This window comes from Pelodiscus sinensis, chromosome 3, assembly GCF_049634645.1.
Source record: "Pelodiscus sinensis isolate JC-2024 chromosome 3, ASM4963464v1, whole genome shotgun sequence".
Taxonomy (NCBI): domain Eukaryota; kingdom Metazoa; phylum Chordata; order Testudines; family Trionychidae; genus Pelodiscus; species Pelodiscus sinensis.
The window spans coordinates 190,949,386-190,970,886 of record NC_134713.1 but is presented as its reverse complement, the minus strand read 5'-3'; the positions used below and the strand labels follow the sequence as shown (position 1 = coordinate 190,970,886).

Genomic DNA, 21,501 nt, shown 5'->3' with positions numbered 1-21,501 from the left:
TTAAATCCCTGGGGCATTTGCAATTCCGAAGTGTCTCATTAGCATCCCTTTTCCGGAAAAGGGTGCCAATGTAGAGACAGCCCCAGTGTCCCATATTAAAATCTGTTATTTCGTCATAGAAATAGCAGGGAAACTGCAGAGTTGATTTGGAGATCAAAGCATATAGAGCTCAGCTATGAGTTTCATGGCTGAGGAGGAAAGAAATGGATCTCCTTCCATCCCCATGTCGGCTACCCACTTCCCACTGAAAAGGCAGGGGGCAGGAGAAACAGCAGCTCTCACTGGGCTTTTTCCACCTTCCACATACATGGGTGGGGAGAGTCACATTCCTCCTTGTACTGGTCGCCAGCCTAGTAAGTTGTACCAGCCGAAGGACCTGTACAAATGATTTCCCCCTTGGAGCAAGAGGAATCAGGGAGAAGATTGGCCTCCCTACAGACATGTTCAGGTTCCTGTCTTGCTCTCGAGCAGCACAGCTATGCATTGCCTTTGACTTCTACGTTAGCCCCAAAGCTTCAACAGTGCATTGGCTCTTTTGTCCGAGTGCAGTTCTAATGATACCTTTGTAGGTAAATCACTACAGGAAATGTACTGGATCACTCTTGGGACAGTTTATTACCCAGCAAAAATCATATTTAATAATTTACCAATATATCCAGAAAAGACTAAATGATTCCCAATCTTGACAAATTAACCAAAGCCCCAACCCATTTCCCAGGGTAGGTTCCCCACATTCGTTACCAGCTGTGGGAATTCTTTTTCCTTAAAACTACCTAACCAGTCAGCTGGGGAGGCAGCGTGGCCTACTGCTAGGATAGTGGTGTGGGATTTATAAAACTTTGCTTCACTTCCCACATCTGCCTCTTGCTTGCTGCGTGATATTGGGCCTCACTTCCCTTTCCCTATGCTTCAGTTTTCCCCATCTGTAAAATGGGGATAATGATACTGACAGGTTTGTAAAGACTGAGAACTACTGATAATAATGCTGCATATTATCAGGCAAGAAGCACTTTAATAATTATACACTGCCAATTATATGATTTTTAGTGTGTCATTTTATTTTTTAATGTTGCAATAATCACCACTTAAATGATTCAATATTCAGTTTATTGTTCTGCCCTATCAACCTTTTCAGCATGTATTAGATCACCACCTTCAAAGATGCACACCCTGTTTCTTTACATAGGACTCCCTTACACGTCCTCTAGAAAAACACCCCTTCCCTCTTTTATGGGAGGCTCAAAACACAGGCTGATGCACAGCCAAACAAGGAAATTAGCATCAATTATGCTAATTATGTATCAGTAATGATGCAGCACCAGATGGTGTCTGGTCGTGTGCACTAGCACAAGGGAGCAAAGAGGGCATAAGATACAGAAAGGGAAGCAGGCACTGAGAGCTGCTATGTTCCTTTTGGGAAAAAGTGGGTGAGAAATGGGAGGAGCCTTGACTCCAGCTTGCCCCCGCACATCTGACAGCAGACTTAGACCCATGTGTCAGGGAACAGATGCTAATCTGGAGCAGCAAAGAGAGCAGGAGCAAGACTGCGCCTCCCCGAGTCACAGCAAACTCCCCCATGTGCTGCTCCAATGGACATCATCCTAGTCTGGACCACCTGCTGACTGTCCAGTCCTTATCGTGTCTCTTTCTAGATCCACGAAACTCCCTTGAGATGTTGGTCCATGGCCACAGGCATATTCGTTTACCTCTGAGCCACATTTATTAGAAGAGAGGCTATTTAGCTACTTCAAAGTGACATATGTAGAGTGTTTCTTATCTGGCGAGTATTACTAGAGGCACTTGATGGCAGACATGGTAAAAGAATTCAGGACCACTGAACATCTACTCTCCCATTTACTTCATGCCATTTTCAAGACACTTAGCCCCCCTGATCCTCCCAAGAAACAAGGACTCCTCCCAAATTTAAGTGTTTTGCAAAAATCCAAACACTGAGAAAACAGACCCGGCAAAATTACATTTAAAAAAAATTAAACAGACTAATTTACTCGTGTAGGAAAAGTATTAAATGTCATTGCAAACAAAACTTTTGCTCAGCAAAATTATTAAACTGTTTAAAGTGTGGACTGAAGGGAGGCTGAGCTATTCTGAAATGCTGTTTTACAGGCCCCGGTCTACAAAGACAGGATGCATGAGCTTGACATTAAGCATAAGTGGTTCCATTCTGCTCAGAGTAGGCATGGTCTTAAAATAAGTGTTTTCAGGACTGGAGCCTTCGAGTATAATGAGGATGATTCAGCTCCACTTAATATCAAAGAAATGCTTACAAAAAGCCTAATCAAGTTTCTAATCAGTATACACAGTGTCTGAAGCAGAAGCAATATATGCTAACAGTGAAGGCATTCATACAAAGCCTTTGACAGATTTGTACTCCCAGTCTGCTGTAAAAATGGATTATAAAAAGCAGTTACGAACATAACCTCCATCTACTCAATTTCTCATCTCAGACAACAATCCAGCTGCCTGAGAGCAAGAGGAGGATGGCCCATTAAGATGATTTTGATTTCATGATAAGAAAATAGATTTCAGGATCCTAACAAGGGCAGTCAGGGCAAAGGGTCAAAGCAGGGCTAAACCCGAGGCTAGGAGTAGCCGAGAACTTCATAATCAGTTCCAGGCCAGGGTCAGTGCCAAGGTCAGAGTTAGGGTTGATAGGTGTACGGTATTGACCCAGACAGTCCAGTATTTTCACCTTCTGTCCGGCAAAAAAAGTCAGAAAATACTGGACATCTAAAATATCCAGTATTTTCTGATTTTTTCCCAGGCAGGAGGTGAAAATCCTGGATGCTTACCAGGTTCCGCCGGGGAGCTGTCCGGTCCAGAGCAGGGAGACAAGATTGTGGACGGCTGCCTGCAGCCTGTTGGGGCCAAAAAGCCTCAAAAGCATTTCTTAACAGGGCCACTCTATTTTCTTTCTCTCCCCCCCCAACAACTTTGGTCTCCCCCTTTTTTTCCCAACAGAATTTTTTTCCTGGTGTTTTTTTGAGGGGGGAGAGAGGTGTTCGGTATTTTTGGTTAAACCATCTGGCAACCCTAGTCAGAGTCCAAGTCAAGTTTCAGGTGCTGAGTTAGGAGGCAAAGTCCAAATCAATCCGAGGTCATGTCAAGAATTCAAGAGCATAACACAGGAAGAGCCATAGCAACTACCAAAGAGCCATGCTATTGCCTGGCCATTTCCTGTAATGCCCTTTGGGTTTATATAGAGCAGGGAGCCAATCAGGAACTATGGGCCGCTGCTTGTCAAACCTTTGGGGTGGAACTTCCTGTGGCCTTTGTTCACAGAGGGTCTTGGGCAGCGTTCCCCCTGGCTGCGTCTAGACTGGTAAGTTTTTCCGCAAAAGCAACTGCTTTTGCGCAAACACTTGCCAGCTGTCTACACTGGCCGCTTGATTTTGCGCAAAAGCACTGACGTTCTACTGTCCGAAATCAGTACTTCTTGCGCAAATGCTTTGGCATTCCCATTCGGGCAAAAGCCTTTTTCCGGAAATGTTTTTGCAGAAGAGGGCCAGTGTAGACAGCTAAAACCTGTTTTGTGCAAAAAAGTCCCGATGACGAAAATGGTGATCAGGGCTTTCTTGCGCCAAACCGCGTCTAGATTGGCACAGACGCTTTTCCGCAAAGAGTGCTTTTGCAGAAAAGCGCCCATGCCAATCTAGATGCTCTTTTCCACAAATGCTTTTAACGGAAAAACTTTTCCATTAAAAGCATTTGCGGAAAATCATGCCAGTCTAGACGTAGCCCCTAAGTTTTTCCATCCATGAGAGGAGTGAGTTTTTTCTCATGCACCAATATTGAGGTCATGTCCGCTTGTTCGGATGTGCCACCATTGCACCCATATTTATGTTATGGAAGAAAGATACTAAAACAGCCGTTTCCCAGTCACCGAGAATAAAAAGAGCTGTTAAATCAGCACTTTCACCCACATATCTTTATTATGATGGCTGACCCTAAGTGCCAATGTATTGTATTTGTCCTGCAATCTGCTTATTGACCACCCATGCACTATGTGGTTTGGCACCGCACACAACCCGGGAGGCCTTATAGTAATTCTCAAGGGACTGGATGCTTCCTAACAAATGAGCCTGTAAATAATGAATTGTGATGGTTGAAGCAGATACAAGAACAACCCCATTTAAATTGTTTAACTATACAAAATTTAGTTAAGATTAGATGGCTGAAACGTGGAAGGAAAGGATAGAACTAAACGTTGCTAAAATACAGAATTTGTCAAAGCCCAGGCCAAAAGAGATCTCATCTGGGAAAAAACCAACCGTGGTCAAAAGCTTACATATAAAAAGGAATTTTACAAATGTAAGCAAGTTAAATGAGTCATTTGTTCCTAACTTGCAATTTACACACATGCTCCCCCAATGCTCTTTGAAAAGCTAAAATCATTTTAAAAAAAAGTTCAAAACTTCAGCTAGTAAAAGGTAAGCCAAGAAAGTTTACAATATTTAGAGTTTGGATATGTGGCTTACAAACTCTGCTTGCCCAGGACTGCCTTTTTGCTATTCTGGTCCTTTCAGCACTGTAGAATCCTGCTGCCTCAAGGTTTTTCCCCACCACAGGGAACGATTCTGGCCATGGGGAAAGCTTCTGGCACAAGGAAGTCAGTGGGGAAAGCTCTGGCAGCTCCAGGCTGCTGCTGAGCCTTTCCCCCACTGCCTCCCCATCTGCACTGCAGCACGGACACAGCCCAGTTTTCACTGCAGCCAGTTGCTATGGACACTAGAGATGTGCAGTATAGATGCAGTTTGAGTCTTAGACCTTTCACCTCACAGCCCCATGAAAGGCCTCATGATACCTGTCATTTTAATGCCTCATCAATTAAAACTGAATTAAAAAAAATCAGCCATGCTGCCCAACATTATCAAATAGATAGTTAATTCTACCCTGTCCTCACACTGGTCTAGGTGAGTGCATCTGTTTCTCAAGACTTTTGAAAATAACTTTAATGCATGTTAATTAAACTAAAATATCTGCTTTAGTCCTATCCTTTGACATCTCTTACTCCCAATGATGATTAAGCTTCTCTGATTCTTTGTCTCTCAGTCCCTTTATTGGCTCTTGTCAGATGCTACCAAACTTATTCTCCTAAATTAATTTCTGATTAACTTTTAAAATACTGTCATACCTACCTACTGCTGTAAACTAGCGGTAGTAAAGATTAGATGATCCACTGAGCAGGAGTCTTACCCACAGACTGTTTATCACAAATTCAGCTACAGAGTGAGGTTATAGCTTTTTATTGGACCAACTTTGCTTCATGGAACGGACAAATTTCAAGCTTCAGAGATTCCTCTGATTTCCTTTCCAGACTTGAAGACGAGCTCTGTGCGGCTCAAAAGCTTGTTCTTACCAAAAACAGTAGTCAACCCATTAAAAGATATTAACATTAAAAGATATTACCTTATTTAACCTTCTGTGTCTCATTTAATTTGTGGAAGTTTTATTTCTGAAAAATAAATTACATTGTCTTGCTGTCTGCCTATCTAAAAAAGTAGGTGGCTAGCTAGATAGGTACGTAGGTAGCTATAAAAAGTGCTTAGTAGATGTGTGTGTGTGGCTACATCTACACAGCTTCCCTCTTCCGCAAAAACCCATGCAAATGAAGCACGGATTAGCATATTGTTGTGCTTCATTTGCATAATTAATTAGGAGCCATTTTTGCGAAAGAGGTTTTTACGCAAGAGCCATGCTTCCTGAAAAAATTAGGACGAACAGCTTTTGTGCAAAAACTTGTGCAAAAACGGCTCCTAATTAATTATGCAAATGAAGTGCAGCAATATGCTAATCCATGCTTCATTTGCATAGGCTTTTGCAGAAGTGGGAAGCTGTGTAGATGTAGCCTGTGTGTATAATATAAAACAATTTCCACATATAAACATTCAATTTTGCTTTAAACAGGTTAAGTTATGTTAAAAGGATTTAAGAAAGGTTTTTGACATTGAAAAATGTATATTCAGATCATGCCTTTTAACTTATCCAGAATTATTTTATAATAATAGTAACCATAAGTTGATTTTTAAAAATTAGCATGAATAAAATAATCACAGAGGAAACCAGCCTGAAAACCTACCTTTCTTCCCCAGAAATGAAAATTAGAGAAAATATTAGAGTTGAGTTCCATCTTCAGTTGGCTTGAACAGTTTAACTGAAGTAGCTGTGGTTGTACAGGTGAAATGAGGACAGAATTTGTCCCTGAGATCTAATATTGCTTTCTCTGACATTGGTTTTATACCAGTCCTGATCTACCCCAGTATACATGAGATCAGAATCAGACCCATTCTATTGCTTGTACATTTTTGCTCTCTGCTTTTCTTGATCAAAGAATATTTCTGTGAATTTTTAATTAAATTAGTTGGCTCTGAAGTGGGTAGTCAACTCTGATTCAAACAGACACTATAGTCTAGAACAGTGGTCACCAACCAGTCCATCTGGATCTACTGGTAGATCTTGGAGCCTCTGATAGGTGATCTTGACTGGTTTGGCCAAGAGTCTGTCAACTGCAGCACTTCAGCTGCCCCTCGCCCCACTGCTGCACACCTCCCTTTGCCTTGGAGCTGTTTCCCTCTCCCACCCCATATTCTGCCTCCTCAGAATGGGGGGAGAGGGATGAGAGGCACAACAAGATTTGGGATGGAGAGAGTTTGCTGGCTGCTTTTGAGAGTGGTGCAGGGCCAGTGCAGGAGTGAGCCTGCCTTTAGCCTCACTGCACTACCACACCTGTGATAGTCAGTGTTTAGCTGAAGCCTGCATCCTGAATCCCTGTCATGGTCATGTACTCCCTCCTGCACCCAACCCCTTCCCCAGGCTCAGCTCAAAGCCCTTCTCACACTCCTAATCCCTTAGCCCAAGACCAAAGCCTGCACCCCAACTCTCTGCCCCTGCCTGATGAAAGGGAGGGAGACTGGAGGAGGGAGGGAGGATGGAGTGAGCAGGGACAGGGCCTTGCAGAAGGGGCACGAAGGAGGTGAGACAAAGGTATTTGAGTTTGGGATAGATCCTGGATTGCACTTAAATTCAAAAAGTGATCTCGTCCTTTCAAAGGTTGGAGACCACTGGTCTAGAGTCAAAAAGAAATGCAAAGTTGCTGCGTCTTTTGAAGGCAAAATGGCAGGGCTAGACCTCGTAAGCCAGGACACACTGCCATGATCCACATTCTGCTCTGAGCTCCTCCTTATAAAGCCCAATTGAGCTCAATGGAATTGCAAAGCTGAGGAGAAAATTTGGCCTTGGATCTCATCTTTTTATTGTTGTTTTGTTTTTTGTTGTTTAACCTTCTGCTTGCAGATGTTTATATAATGAAAATGATTATTGAAAATATCATTGAAATCTCTCTTTGAAGGTAAACTCTCACACACATTCAAGGGCAAATGTAAAAGGAATCCCTTTGGCTCAATGGCTCTCTCGGTTGTTCCAATATACACATTTTCCCTGCTTTCCTGAAGGAATCAGGGATTAAAGTAGCTTTGGAAGAAAGTTTCAAAAGCACCTGAGAAGTTTAGGATTCCCTTTGACCTTTGTTCCTAACTTGCTTGAGTAATTTTGAAAATCTCTTTCACAAACAAGGTGTTATCTCCGACCAGAGCAGCCATAAAACCGTTACTTTAGGCCATTGTTTCTCAAAGTGGGCTGCAGGGCTACTTTGAGAAAGCTGCTAACAGGCCACTCTGGTTTGTCTATCTAATGGCTCCACAGCCACGTCTGCACTCATACAGCCCCCCTTGAAACGGAGCCCATGGGAGCCATGAGGCTCTGTGGTTGCAGAGCCATTAGATAAACAAACCGGAGCTGCCTGTTTGCAGCTTTCTCAAAGTGGCCTCACGGCCCACTTTGAGAAACACTGCTTTAGGCCAAAGGCCAGGGCAATGTCTGTACAAATGAGTTGTCAGCTGGATGACTGGGGAAGAAAACCTGAATTGTCAGGAGCAATGCGAACAGAATCAAATTAGGTGTTGTGAGGCAATGGTTATAGTAGACAGTGTTCCCTTTTATTTTCTATCCTATGATTCATTTTACGTGTACGGTTTTCAAGAAGCCCATAAAGAAAAATCAGAAAAAAGAGAAAAATCTGAATTGGCAGAACTGATTTTGAGCTTCAAGCTCGTTTACTCTGGGCTAGATGCTGCTGTCATGTGTGATGATGATATACATCTGGAGGAACTCCTTTTACTCCAGTGGCAGTCCACTGAATTTAAAGCAGCGTAACTCAGAACAGTATAAGAACATAAGAACATAAGAATGGCCGTACTGGGTCAGACCAAAGGTCCATCTAGCCCAGTAGCCTGTCTGCCGACAGTGGCCAGCACCAGGTGCCCCAGAGAGGGTGGACCGAAGACAATGATCAAGCGATTTGTCTCCTGCCATCTCTCTCCAGCCTCTGACAAACAGAGGCCAAGGACACCATTTTATCCCCTGGCTAATAGCCTTTTATGGACCTAACCTCCATGAAATTATCTAGTTCTCTTTAAACTCTATTATAGTACTAGCCTTCACAGCCTCCTCTGGCAAGGAGTTCCACAGGTTGACTACACGCTGTGTGAAGAACTTTCTTTTATTCGTTTTAAACCTGCTACCCATTCATTTCATTTGGTGACCTCTAGTTCTTCTATTTAGGGAACTAATACATAACTTTTCTTTATCGGCCCTCTCCACACCACTCTCATGACAGCATTGAGACCAGAAATGTAAAACACTCTTGGGTCAATTTTGAACAGGACAGCCAAATGTTGGCCATTATCAGAGAAAATGGAAGATGTTTATACCTTGAGATTTTAGCTACTTATCTTGCATTGAATGATTTCTGCACTTTCTATACTAGTACGCCTTCTCCAGAGAAATACTGGAAAAATACAGCATTGCAAATTAATTATGAATAACAGAAAAATATAATTATTTGACTCCAGTCTCCTATTTCATCATTCAGAATAGTGTCTTCTTTCTGTGATGTTCTCTGAACATTACTGTGACTAATAGCTATTCAGCTGCATTATTATGGTTTGGAAAGTAGTACATTTTGTCTGTGTTGCATTAATTATCTGCAGATTTAAAAGGTTTCACCAAATGCCATTTAAAATGACTACTGTGAATGCACAAAGGCCATTAAAATCTATTCCTTACTAGAAAAAAGGAGTTGCTGGAGTTTTTTTGGTGGGAGGTTGTTTTGTTTTGTTAACAAAACCTATGTAACTTGCAATGCAATAAATGTAGTTGTACCAACTGAAATCAAAAGAGCTTCAAATTCAGAGTTCATTTTAATCCTTGTGTTTCTTCATGACTCTCTCTTTCTTATGCTGCTTGCTGAGTGGTACTCCATAGCAAGCGAGCATTCTGTGGTAAATATATGCTTGCAGCACGTGATATATAATGTCTGATACGCTCGTGTTAATTGGATCAAAGATAGCAATAGTGGCAGTGCATGTACATTATCTATATAACCTCTAAAATGATTATAGAATTTGAATTATGTGCACCTTAATTCGAACGAGGGTGTCAGAATTTGTAATTTTATAACACAAAGAAATTCAGGCTGTCAGCTACAGCTGCTATACAGATATCTCTGTAATGTTAGATTGACTGTGTTTTGGGTACTTGCTAATAATGAAGGTGAAAATCCCAAGTGCGGTAGAGAATTGCTTTATTGTCACTTTTGGGTGTTGCTTTTTTGAAGTGATTAGCCATTTTGAGACTGATTTTCAGCTTCCAGCTAAGTGGTATTTGCATGTTCACAAATGTGCACCTATTTTGCACACACCCCTTACCATACGCACATCCAGATCCCCAACTGTGAATAAAAAAGACTACAGAAATACCTATCTAGTCCTGTGAGTATGTGAAATTGGGATCGCTTGCATGCAAAATAATCACACATTTTCACATATGGAAATATGCACTTTCCAGGGAGAGAAGCTAAAAACAAGATCCTTCAAGAAGGGAACAGAAGGAGTATTCATTAAAGTAAATAAGTTAGCCTTAGAATGGTAGGTAGTGTGCTCCAAAAACTGGTTTAAGTGAAATTCTAGGGGCCAAATTCAGACCTTGTGTAATAGGTGCAACTTTCTTGGACATAACTGTGCCAAACTCTGCAGCAACAAAATTGTAGTGTAACTTAAATCTCACATATAGTTGTGGAGTAAAGCTGTTGCATGTGCTAAAATAATGCAACTTCAACTAAATTTTAAGTCACTAGCTGTGGAAAACAAGTGTTCAGTCTAGGCCCAAGGGGCTAAAACTGAGGTGCCACAGGAAAAGTAACAAGGAAATACATACGATAAAGCAGCCTTTTCTTCCCACTTTACGTTTCACCTTCATACTGCTACTTTTTTTTTTCTGCAGCAATCCCCCATATTCTGCTCACGCCGCATATATTATGGATTTGCTTTGCAAGCTCTACTATCAAAAGTGCCTACTCTTTGACCATCTTATACTGAACATGTCACTTACAACACCATTTATGTCACTACAAATGTAGTCGTTTTACAGCCCACGGTGAAAGGGAGTTCAAGGGGAAAACAGATAAAGTGGTTTTATTCATTCATTCATTCATTGTGCTGCAACATGGAAGGTCTTTGTAAATTCTGTTACATATAAAGTTCATTCAAATCCCTCCATATTAAGGTTGAGGATGATTTTTTTTCTCCATTATAACTCAATTACAAAACATTTGTAAATCCAAATGGACGTAAAATACCACACATAAAATGCATTTTTCTCCTTCTCCACCATTACCAAGGAAGTGACTTGGTAATTATGATCAGTTTTCAAAAATGCTTTAAGGGGAAACATTTTGTGACAAATTGTAAGTATTACGTCAGCTATTGAGTTAACTTCATTTTTGTTTTCATTGGAATGGCAAATAAAAGCTCTTACTTTGGGTCTATTAATTTCTTTCTATTTTCGTTTAAAAGTTTCTTTTCAGTGCTTTCTTAGCAAATTTAAGAGATAACTAGCTAGAACCAAGTTTGAATTATTTTAATTACTTTGTGCCCAGTTATCATACAAGAGCTGACTTTGGCCTAGTGACACCGTCTTACACTGTGTACTATTTAAAATTTACAGCGTTTCCCATTCTGAATATATGGAATACCATTTATACCATGGTGTTGGTAGACACCAAGATTTTAATAGCACGTAGTGTACTGCAAAAATAAGTCATGAAGTTTTAACTCCCACAAACAGACCTAGACCTATAGTCCTTAGGGGTATGTCTACACTGTATTCCTCTTTCGAAAGAGGAATGCAAATGCAGCCGAGCAAAATTGCAAATGAAGCGTGAATTTACAAATCTTGTGCTTCATTTGCATAATGGAGGCTGGGTGCCTTTTTGAAATACCCTATTTTGAAAAAAAATATCACTGTCTAAATGGAGATAGAAATGTAGCCGTGTTAGTCTGGGGTAGCTGAAGCAAAATGCAGGACAATGTAGCACTTTAAAGACTAACAAGATGGTTTATTAGATGATGAGCTTTCGTGGGCCAGACCCACTTCCTCAGATCAAATAATGGAAGAAAGTAGTCACAACCATATATACCAAAGGATACAATTAAAAAAATGAACACATATGAAAAGGACAAATTACATTGCAGAACAGGAGGGGGATGCAAGGGGGGGGGAAGGAAGGAAGGTAAGTATCTGTGAATTGATGATATTAGAGGTGGGGAGAGTGGGATGTTTGTGAGTTAATGGTATTAGAGGTGATAATTGGGGAAACTATCTTGGTAATGGGTGAGATAGTTCAAATGTTTGTTCAGTCCTTTTTGGAAAGTGTCGAATTTTAACATGAATGACAGTTCAGAGGATTCCCTTTCAAGTGCAGATGTAAAAGGTCTTTGTAGCAGAATGCAGGTGGTTAAGTCATTGAGAGAGTGTCCTTTCTGTTTAAAATGGCAAGAAACTGTTTTTTCTTTGTGATCTTGTCTGATATCTGTTTTGTGGGCATTAATCCTTTGGCGAAGTGTCTGAGATGTTTGTCCAATGTACATAGCAGACGGACACTTTCGGCACATGATAGCATAGATTATATTTCTGGATGCGCAGGAATATGTGTTCTTGATCTTATAACTCACTTGGTTAGGTCCAATAATGGTATCAGCAGAATGAATATGTGGACAAAGCTAGCAACGGGGTTTGTTGCAAGGGAAGGTACCAGGGTTGGTATTAGTGTGGTATGTCCTGTGGTGGTTGGTAAGAATCATCTTGAGGTTAGGTGGTTCTCTATAGGAGACGATGGGTCTGTCTCCCAGAGCCTCTTGGAGTATGGTATCCTGTTCCAGTATAGGCTGTAGTTTATTGATAATGTGTTGGACAGGTTTAAGTTGGGGGTTGTACGTGATGACAAGTGGTGTTCTATTGTTGGTTTTCTTGGGTCTGTCTTGAAGTAGATGGTTTCTAGGTATTCGTCTGGCTCTTTCAATTTGCTTTTTTATTTCTCTGGGTGGGTAGTTGAGGTTTATAAATGCTTGGTAGAGATCCTGAAGCTTCTGGTCTCTGTCAGTGGGATTAGAGCAGATGTGGTTGTATCGAAGGGCTTGGCTATAGACGATGGATCGTGTGGTGTGTTCTGGATGGGAGCTGGAAGCATGTAGGTAACTGTATGAGTCGGTGGGTTTTCTGTAGAGAGTGGTGTCTAATTTTCCATTGTTGATTTGTACTGTGGTGTCCAGGAAGTGGATCTCTCGTGTAGAATGGTCCAGGCTGAGGTTGATGGTGGGGTGTAGGTTGTTGAAATCTCTGTGGAATATCTCCAGTGTTTCTTGGCCATGCGTCCAGATCATAAAGATGTCATCGATTTACCGTAGGTAGAGGAGGGATGAAAGGGGACGGGAGTTGAGGAAACGTTGTTCTAGGTCAGCCATAAAGATGTTAGCATACTGTGGGGCTGTGCGTGTACCCATGGCTGTGCCGCTGATCTGGAGGTATAAGTTGTTCTCAAACTGGAAATAATTATGGGTGAGAACAAAGTTACATAGGTCTGCTATCAGGTTATTTTATGTTAACAGGTTATTATATGTCTAAATGGGGTTATTTAAAAAAAAACCTTCTTTTGAAATAACCCTTACTTCTTAAAAAATGAGGTTTAAGGGTTATTTCGAAAGAAGGGTATTTTTTTTAAAATAACCCCATCTAAATGGCAGGTTTTATTTTTTCAAAAAAGGGTATTTCAAAAAAGTGCCCAGATGCCATTATGCAAATGAAGCACAAGATTTGTAAATTCGTGCTTAATTTGCAATTTTGCTCGGCTGCATTTGCATTTCTCTCTCAAAAGAAGAATGCAGTGTAGACATACCCCATGTGTGCAGCCCCTATCCATGTGAAGCACTTCCCACTACCTCTCTGTTGGGATGAAGCATCATCTGTTAGCACACAGCAAAGCTACACAACAGATTAAGACAATAGGTGAAGAATACTCTAGTGCAAGTGGAAAAGTAATTTTAGAAGGGAAAAGGCTAACCTGTAAACTGATGGTGTTCTAATCCATCTCCAAATAAAAGCTACACTTTAGCCAAAAGACTACCCTTCACGAAATAAAGTTTTATTAGCAAAAAAGTAACCCTCAAGATAACTACCCTACCTAAACCCTTTGGGCTGTGTCTAGACTGGCAAGTTTTTCCGGAAAATCAGCAGCTTTTCCGGAAAAACTTGCCAGCTGTCTACACTGGCCACTTGAATTTCCGGAAAAGCACTGATGATCTCATGTAAAATCATCAGTGCTTTTCCGGAAAAACTATGCTGCTCCCGTTCAGGCAAAAGTCTTTTTCCGAAAGACTATTGCGCAAAAGGGCCAATGTAGACAGCATAGTACTGTTTTCCGCAAAAAAGCCCCAATCGTGAAAAAGGCGATCGGGGCTTTTTTGCGGAAAACCGCGTCTAGATTGGCCACGGACGCTTTTCCGCAAAAAGTGCTTTTGCGGAAAAGCATCCTGCCAATCTAGACGAGCTTTTCCGAAAATGCTTTTAACGGAAAATTTTTCGGAAATTCATGCCAGTGTAGACGTAGCCTTGGAGTTTTTTGGATGCTCCTAGGTCAGGGTGCTGTCCTTCAGGACCTTGCTAACTGAGACCCTTACTCTCTTCTAGAAGATGACCCTTACTCCCCTCCTTACATGCATAAAATGAGCTACACAGGTCCCAGAGTGTCAGTAATAATTAGCACATAGCTCTCTGGGGGGTTGCAATGCCTGCCAAGAGGGTGGGGTAATAAGAAAATTCTGCCACTCTTTTAAATTACCCAAATATGAATTTTGACACTGGGAATCAAATGGAAATGAAGGTGATTTGGTCTGGTTTGGTTTGAAGAGATCTTTAATGGATCACAATATTGGTCTTCTACCTTGCCCGGAAAATGTCACCTGCAACCGCATCATGGACAGTGGCTCCCTCTGCCTAGGCATTAGTTCAATACTGACTAAAAAGGAAGTGTTTTGTTGATTCTCTAGCTCCATTTTCTGAAGCATTCTGGGTTTTGCTTGAAGGTCTTCTGTCTCAGAAATGATCAAGGCCAGTCCTGTTTAGCTTAAGCAATCTGGCATGATCAGAATCACAGCTGACTGTATAAACAATGACACGTCCTGTGGCACCTTATAGACTAACAGATTTATTGGAGCATAAGTTTTCGTGGGCAAAGACCCACTTTCTCAGATGCATCTGATGAAGTGGATCTTTGCCCATGAAAGCTTATGCTCCAATACATCAGTTAGCCTATAAGGTGCCACAGGATTTCTCATTGTTTATGCAGATTCAGACTAACACGGCTACTCCTCTGATACAGTTGACTGGAGATACTCCTTCCAAGAAGATCCATAGGTGGTATGACTGATTGTCATTGTCCGTATGGAATTACATTTCCCCCCCCTCCCTGTTGAAAGAATATGTCTCTTTCTCAAGGCAAAAATTATTTTCTTATAATATGCCTAATCTCCAGCTACACCCAAGCTCAGATCTCCCACACAAAAGCCTTCTGAAACATTGTCTGTCCTCTTTTAATATAGGACAACAGATTATGTTTCAAAGATTAGTTTGGCTGCCTACCGCTGTCCAAATTCACTGCCTAATGTGTTCCAACCAATGAGTCAAATATTAATGAGTCAGCACTCAGAAGTGCAGAGGGTTGTTCTTTAAGTGCCTAGATAAAAGAGCTTACTTTTCTGTACTACACAAAATAATGTAATTTCAGTTTAGAGTACTTGCTAATCACCTACTATTGAAATGATCCTTGGTTTTGTTTTAAAGAGCATAGAAGAACAAGAAGTAGAGGAACAAAAGAAGTAGAAATGGAATATGAGACTATAGTGAAAGTGAGTGAAACGTTCCCCTTCTTACCTAGTAACGCTAATGTTGTTTTCATTTTTCATGTCAAAACATGAGTCGGAAGGGTGGGGGGCACAGGTTACTGCCCACCTGTTCACCTGATGATGGAAATCTCTGAAGTTCTTGAGCTCTTTTATTATCTGCTGGCAGCGTAATGAACGTGTGTGGCCACAGATAGCTATATTCTTTTTAGCCTGGGAAAGCAGTTTGTGGCTTCTTCACATCACACCCCACCCCATTGTTTTGATTGTAATGATTTTACCCACGCTCTGAGGCAGTGATTGGGAGATGCACGTAGCGGCAAGCGGAAAAAAAATCTCAGGCGGCCGGCTCTTGGAAGCCATCTGCCCTTTTGAGCATCTGAGCATTTTCTGTTCCATCTCTCAGACCACCCCATAGTAGCAAGTCAGAGACAAAACCCTGATTCCCGGAGACCCTCCCTAGAAGGCCAGTGCACAGTTTCCATTAACTACGAGAAAGTCCCCTGAAGAAGTGAAGAGAGATTATGGGGAAGGAGAAGAAAAGACTTGAAGTTGCCAGGGAAGGGCATCAAGAACTGAAAGCATCAGAGAGGGGAAGGCACCGTGGGCAAAACAGTGGGGTAGAGTGGGGCATGGAAAGCATTAGAACAGCAGCTCTCAAACTTTAGCAACCGGAGGGCTCCCGTTTTGATTAAAAAAATTGTAATGGATCCCCTCACCCAAGCTGGCTTCTACTGTGCTCAGTTCCAGACCTTGCCCCCCATGCTTTCTTACCCCCAAAGTCCCACCCTTACCCCACCTCTTTGTGCCCCCTCTCCATTCCTGCCTCTTTCAACCTCTCCCCTGGGTGTGCCCAGTCCCCGCTCCTCCCCCTCCCAGCACCTCCTGCATGCCCCAGAACAGCTGTTCCGTGGCATTCTGGAGGGACTGGGAGGTAGGAGCAGGAGTTGATCATCTGGGCTGGCGGCCCTGGACATAACACGTGAAGCTCTGGCAGTACCATTGGGTCTGTGAACCCCAGTTGGAGAACCACGAGCCTTCCAAGGGATAGAGTTGGCCCCCTTGGAAGGTAGGAAGGATAAAGGGGCCCGTGAAGGTAGGGAGGCTGGGGTCTCCTCCACTGGACCAACCAGACAGCTTAGAGCGAGCCTCATTCCAAGCCCACTCTGGGAGTGACCAGACTGCCAACACAGAATGAAGGAGCATGTAAAAGCAAGAGGGTGGGGTAGAGGCTTGAGGGAAGGGGAGAGATTCAAGCCTTGTCCATAGAAAAAGCGAAGGGCACACACTAATGGGGCTGAGAAGAGAATGCCAAGGAAACGGGTCATAGGGATGAGGAGGAAGTAACCAGAGGTTGGGTGGTAGGGAAAACTGTGGCAAGCAGAATGAATTTGTGTCAGTGAAGGGGGATGAATGGGAATTAGTGGAGGCCACAGGAGGGGTTAAGAGACAAAAGGGGGAATTATTCTGATGCAGATAAAGAGAACTGAGGAAAAGTCAGGCACACGCACCGGAAATACTCAAGTAGACTCTAAGAATATAATTTATTTCTTTAAATTGTTTTATTAAAGGGCTGATGCCAAAAATGCCCTAGCAGACAGGAACAAAAGTTTGGTTGTGAGCAGGGATATGACTATGTAGGAGGAAGGAAGTACAGCTGCTTGTAGATGCGGAGGTGCATGGGATTCCAGGTTTACTTCAGCTTTGCTTATTAATCAGTTATTTTTGTTTGCTTTGTGCTGATCTTTTACCATGCTAATGCTACCCTTCTGGATGTTTTAATATGCCCTTTGTCTTGTTGGTGGAATAAGAGCAGATTCCTTGAAAGTGCTCTTGTTTTGGGGTCGGCGAGGACTAGCAAGTGGAAACTAAATATTGTAATTCAATGTTAACTTCCCATTGGAGAGTTCCTGTAGCAAAGGATTTCAGAGAATCATTAGCAAGGGCCTTGTATTTCTTTGCATACAGTAGTTATTTTTCAGTGTCTTAGGACCAGATGGTGGCAGGGGAGCCAGGGGTAGGAACAGCCTCCACAGAGTCACTACTTCTGCTCCGGCTTTGCAGACAGACAGGGAGAAATAAGAGGGCTGAGGATTGAGTGGGACATATACAAGTGAAGCAGTTAGTGCCAGTTATCAGTCTGTTGCCATTCCTTACATCGAGGAGGCAAGTTTTGACACTTCATTGTAATCTAGGTACCTGGTCAGCTTTTGGGGAAGCACAATCATGTGGTGTTGCCCTGGCTCGAGGCTTTAGCCAAGCCCCAAATTAGCCCATCATCTTTAAAAATGCAGTTAGTTGCAGTTGATGGCTACAGGTAGCTGGAGGGACACCCCAGACATCTAATCTGAAAGGAAAAGGTGATGTGGCACAGGGAAGACAGAGATCCATGGTGGGGAAGTGGTCTGACAGTTGCGGAGAGAGAGAAATCTTAAGTTATTGCAATCCCCATAGCTCTCCACAACATTTTTTAACACAGGATTCCTATGTACCCTCAAAGTGAATCCCTCTCTCTTTCTGTAATGCTTAATCGTTGCCATCCGTAGCTCAGGGTGACATCTTGTCTGTATCTAGAGTTATACACCTTTCTGGTGTGCTGGCTACAACAGTCAGTTTGACCACGCCGATCTTGGTCCGCGCCCCCTTCCCGGGGGGGGGTCATTGTTCTTCCTCCGTTCCTCCCCCAAGGTCCTCCCTACTCCCTAGGATCCCCAGTTCTTCTCCCACTCTGCCTGCCCAGTTGCCTCCTGCAACCCTGCCTTGTGGACTTACGGCCTGGGGCTTCCATGGCTCAAACTCCCCCAGCCTACCGCAGCTGCCTCCTTGCGAACCATGGCTGCCTCCTTGCAGCCCAGCCTTTTAGGGCTGCCTCCATGCGAGCCCTGCCCTCCATGACTGCCTCCTTGCAGCCCTGGGCCTCAGGTCAGATAGCCTGGGTTTGCTAGGCCGAAGCCTCTCTCATGGCAGGCAGGCAGGCAGAGTGGGAGAAGAACTAGAGGTCCTAGGGAGTAGGGAGGTCCCTGGAGGAGGAGCGGAGGAAGAACAATGACTCCCCCGCGGAAGGGGGTGCGGACCGAGATCGGAGTGGTCACTGCCCTCCGGTGAATAGGCATCTTGTTTGCTGTGATCTATGTTCTCCACACTGGCCAGTATCATTTCATTGTTTCCTTGTGCCCTCCCGTGTGTTGTTTTATCCACCCTGTATTTTGCATAGGCTTTTAGGGAGGGACTGTTTCTTCACGATTTTATAGATTGTAAAGGTAGAAGGGACTAGAAGGGTCATCTATGTATCACACAGGCCATAGGATTTCCCTGACTTAATTCCTGCTTGAAGTAGAGAATATCATATGTCCGTAGGGAGCTTACCACATTAGGACCATCGCCAGGACCTAGCTAGAGATTGATCCAGGCAGTGGTTACATTCCTTGCGATTTCATAGAATCCTAGGACTGGAAGAGACCTCAGGAGGTTATTGAGTCCAGCCCCGTTCCCAAAGCAGCACCAACACCAACTAAATCAACTAAATTTGCCATGATGTTGGGGCCCTGGCCTCTAGGCGCTACTGTAATAGAAATAATGCATAATTTGTATATTTACTGAGGCTTAAAGATTCACTTTTCATTTGAGTCACATTGGTTTTTGGATGTGTACGATCTGTCTTTTGACTTCATGGATGCTACTATAGTCGTCACCTATCTATACACATCATTGTGTGCTTATCATCTCGAAGGTTACGTCTATACAGTAGGGCTAAAGTCAGAACAAGCTATGCAACTTCACCTATGTCAATTGGGTAGCTGAACTCAAAATAGCTTAATTTGGCTTTTGGCACTGTCTACACAGCAGGAAGTCGAAGGAAGAACACTCTTCCTTTGACTTCCCTTACTCCTCATGAAATGAGGGTTACAGGAGTCAGAGTAAGAAGTCCTCCAGCTCAACATAATTTTGAAATACAGGCTTGTAATGTAGTTATTCCAAAATAATGCTGCTATGTAGACGTAACTTCAATGTTTTTCATTATGGTAACATCTCCTGCAAAAAGAAAAATTAACTTGTAAAATGAAGTGTGTTTGAAGCAGACATTTCATTCTGAATCGTTATCGTCTCTTAGTGTGGCAGAAGTAAGCCGCAGAACCTCTAGGGCTGACCCTCACTTTTCATGCACTCTGGGTTCAACTATTGATGTATAGCAAAACATTGGACATGAGCGATTTTTGCAATAAAAGCAAGTGGAACACCTCCACATCCTGATGATGTTCAAAAGGGACAGCCCGGGTGATTTATGTGAGACGGCAGCATTAAACTGACAACAGTTTGCCAGGAAGCTAATAGTTCCTTGTTATTTATATGCAAATGTCATGAGGATATCGATTTCTGCTCCTAGGAGATGTACTGTCTTCTTTCCTGAAACTCCGAAGGGCTAGAATAGAGCTCCGTCCTTTTGCAATAACTCAGCTAACAGTTAGAATGTCAGAAATAATAGTGTTAACGATTGGTGCCCTTTGTGACCTGAGCATCTAGGCAAAGTGCAGATGCTCCAGTTGGAATGAGAAATTGGTGGAATCTGGTATTTTCTTTCATGCAGATTCATTTGTTGACAAGGAATGTACAAAAGCCCTGTTTCCTAAGAGCAGAGGGAACCAAATAGCATGAAACAACTAATTTTGCTCACAGCACAGAAGACATTCTTTGCAGCCTGCACCCCTGACCCCCAAAACCTTACCCCAAGTTTTTTTCCAGGGTCAGCCACTATGCTTTTAGCTGGTAGCTCCTTATGGTGGACTTCCAATCTCTCTGTCCTTTTTGTCAGCCGGCAGTTACATTTTGTTCTGATTTCACACACACACCCCTACCCAAAACAATGTTCAGCAAAATCATAGGTACCAATTTCTCCTCAAATGAAGGGTTGCTGCACCACCTCCCTCCACCATCATTCCGAAGCCCTGCCCCTGCTTTGCCTCTCCCCACCCTGCTCTGCCCCTGTTTTGCTTCCATTCCACCCCTTCCCCCAAACTCCTCCCATGCTTTGTACTGTCCTGTCTCCACAGGCACTTTAAATCACCACCAGAGCACCATACTGTGTGACCCGGGCAGCACTAAGTAATGGGAGGGCCGTGCTGTGCTCCATGCATCCCTGAGGCTGCCTGTGTGGGGTGCACCATGCTCCAGGAGCCACAGAGGGCTGGCTATCTTGGCCCCGCCCCTTTTACCCCAGGCCCCACCCCTTCCGTGACCACAGAGCCGGGTCCCCTCACACCTTACCCAGGGGCCCATCCAGGCTGTCGGCTCCCCTGCACACACCTCAGCTTCAGCTATTGTCCTGATGAGACCTTGAATTGTAATACTCGGCAGCCCCATCCCAAAGAGAAAAATATTTTAAAACTTTCAGAATGATAGAAAGTTAACCCCATTTACATGTGTGCAGTGTCTTTCTGACAAGATGTGTTCACATCACCAACCCAAAATAATTTTATCCCCTTCCAAATATTTTCTCTCCCGGGGTTTCATTTCAAGCAGCCCCTGAAGATTGCCTGTTTCTGTGGAAATGGCTAGCTGAGGCAGGCCCTACCCTGGCCGCAAATTCAATCTGTAACAACGTGTCCAGCCTTAACTACCACAGCTATGTTCTTCGATTCAGAGGGCAGCAAACATGAAATCCTGTCCCCCCAGGATCCTCTCAGAAGGTTCTTATTGATAATGTTGGGTATAGCCCTCGGGCTGAACTTTATCACGTGTGCCTATTCATTGATTTGGGTCAGTGCTATATAGAGTACATTAATGTAGTTTAGGGCTCGTACCATTTTTTTTTCTAGGATTGTTGAACTACAGGTTGAACCTCTTTAGTTCAGCACTCTCTGGTCTGGCAATATCCACGGTCCAGCATGCTTTTAATTAGCTGAATGTCCATTTATCATGGGTTTGGCCAAGTTTCCCATGGTCGCATAAAGTTTTTTACAGCCACCAGTCCTAGCTCTCAGTGTTCTGTGCTGTTATTTAGTTCTAATTTACCCCTGAGGGTACGTCTACACTACAGCGCTAGTTCGAACTAACTTAGTTCGAATTAGTTAATTCGAACTAAGCTAGTTCGAACTAACGCATCTAGAACTAAAAACTAGTTCGAACTAGAGTTTTGCTAGTTCGAACTAGTAAGTCCACATTGAGTGGACTCTGAACAGGGCTTAATGATGGCCGG

At 43.0% G+C, this 21,501-nt stretch overlaps 1 protein-coding gene across 7 annotated transcripts in view; it reads left to right on the top strand.

The window, feature by feature from the left end:
• The window catches only part of PLCB1 (phospholipase C beta 1), a 771,739-nt gene that overhangs the window by 645,386 nt on the left and 104,852 nt on the right, over positions 1-21,501 (top strand). For 2 of the 7 annotated variants that reach the window (XM_075925689.1, XM_075925691.1), the window contains exon 32: positions 15,250-15,314. The exons of 3 other annotated variants lie outside the window; for them this stretch is intronic. In XM_075925689.1, coding sequence (XP_075781804.1) covers positions 15,250-15,288 — 39 coding nt within the window. In that variant the 3' untranslated portion in view covers positions 15,289-15,314. Of the gene's footprint in view, positions 1-10,356; positions 10,750-15,249; positions 15,315-15,714; positions 18,097-21,501 lie in introns of those variants that run through there. 2 more of the 7 variants (XM_075925690.1, XM_075925688.1) reach the window with 2 other exon arrangements.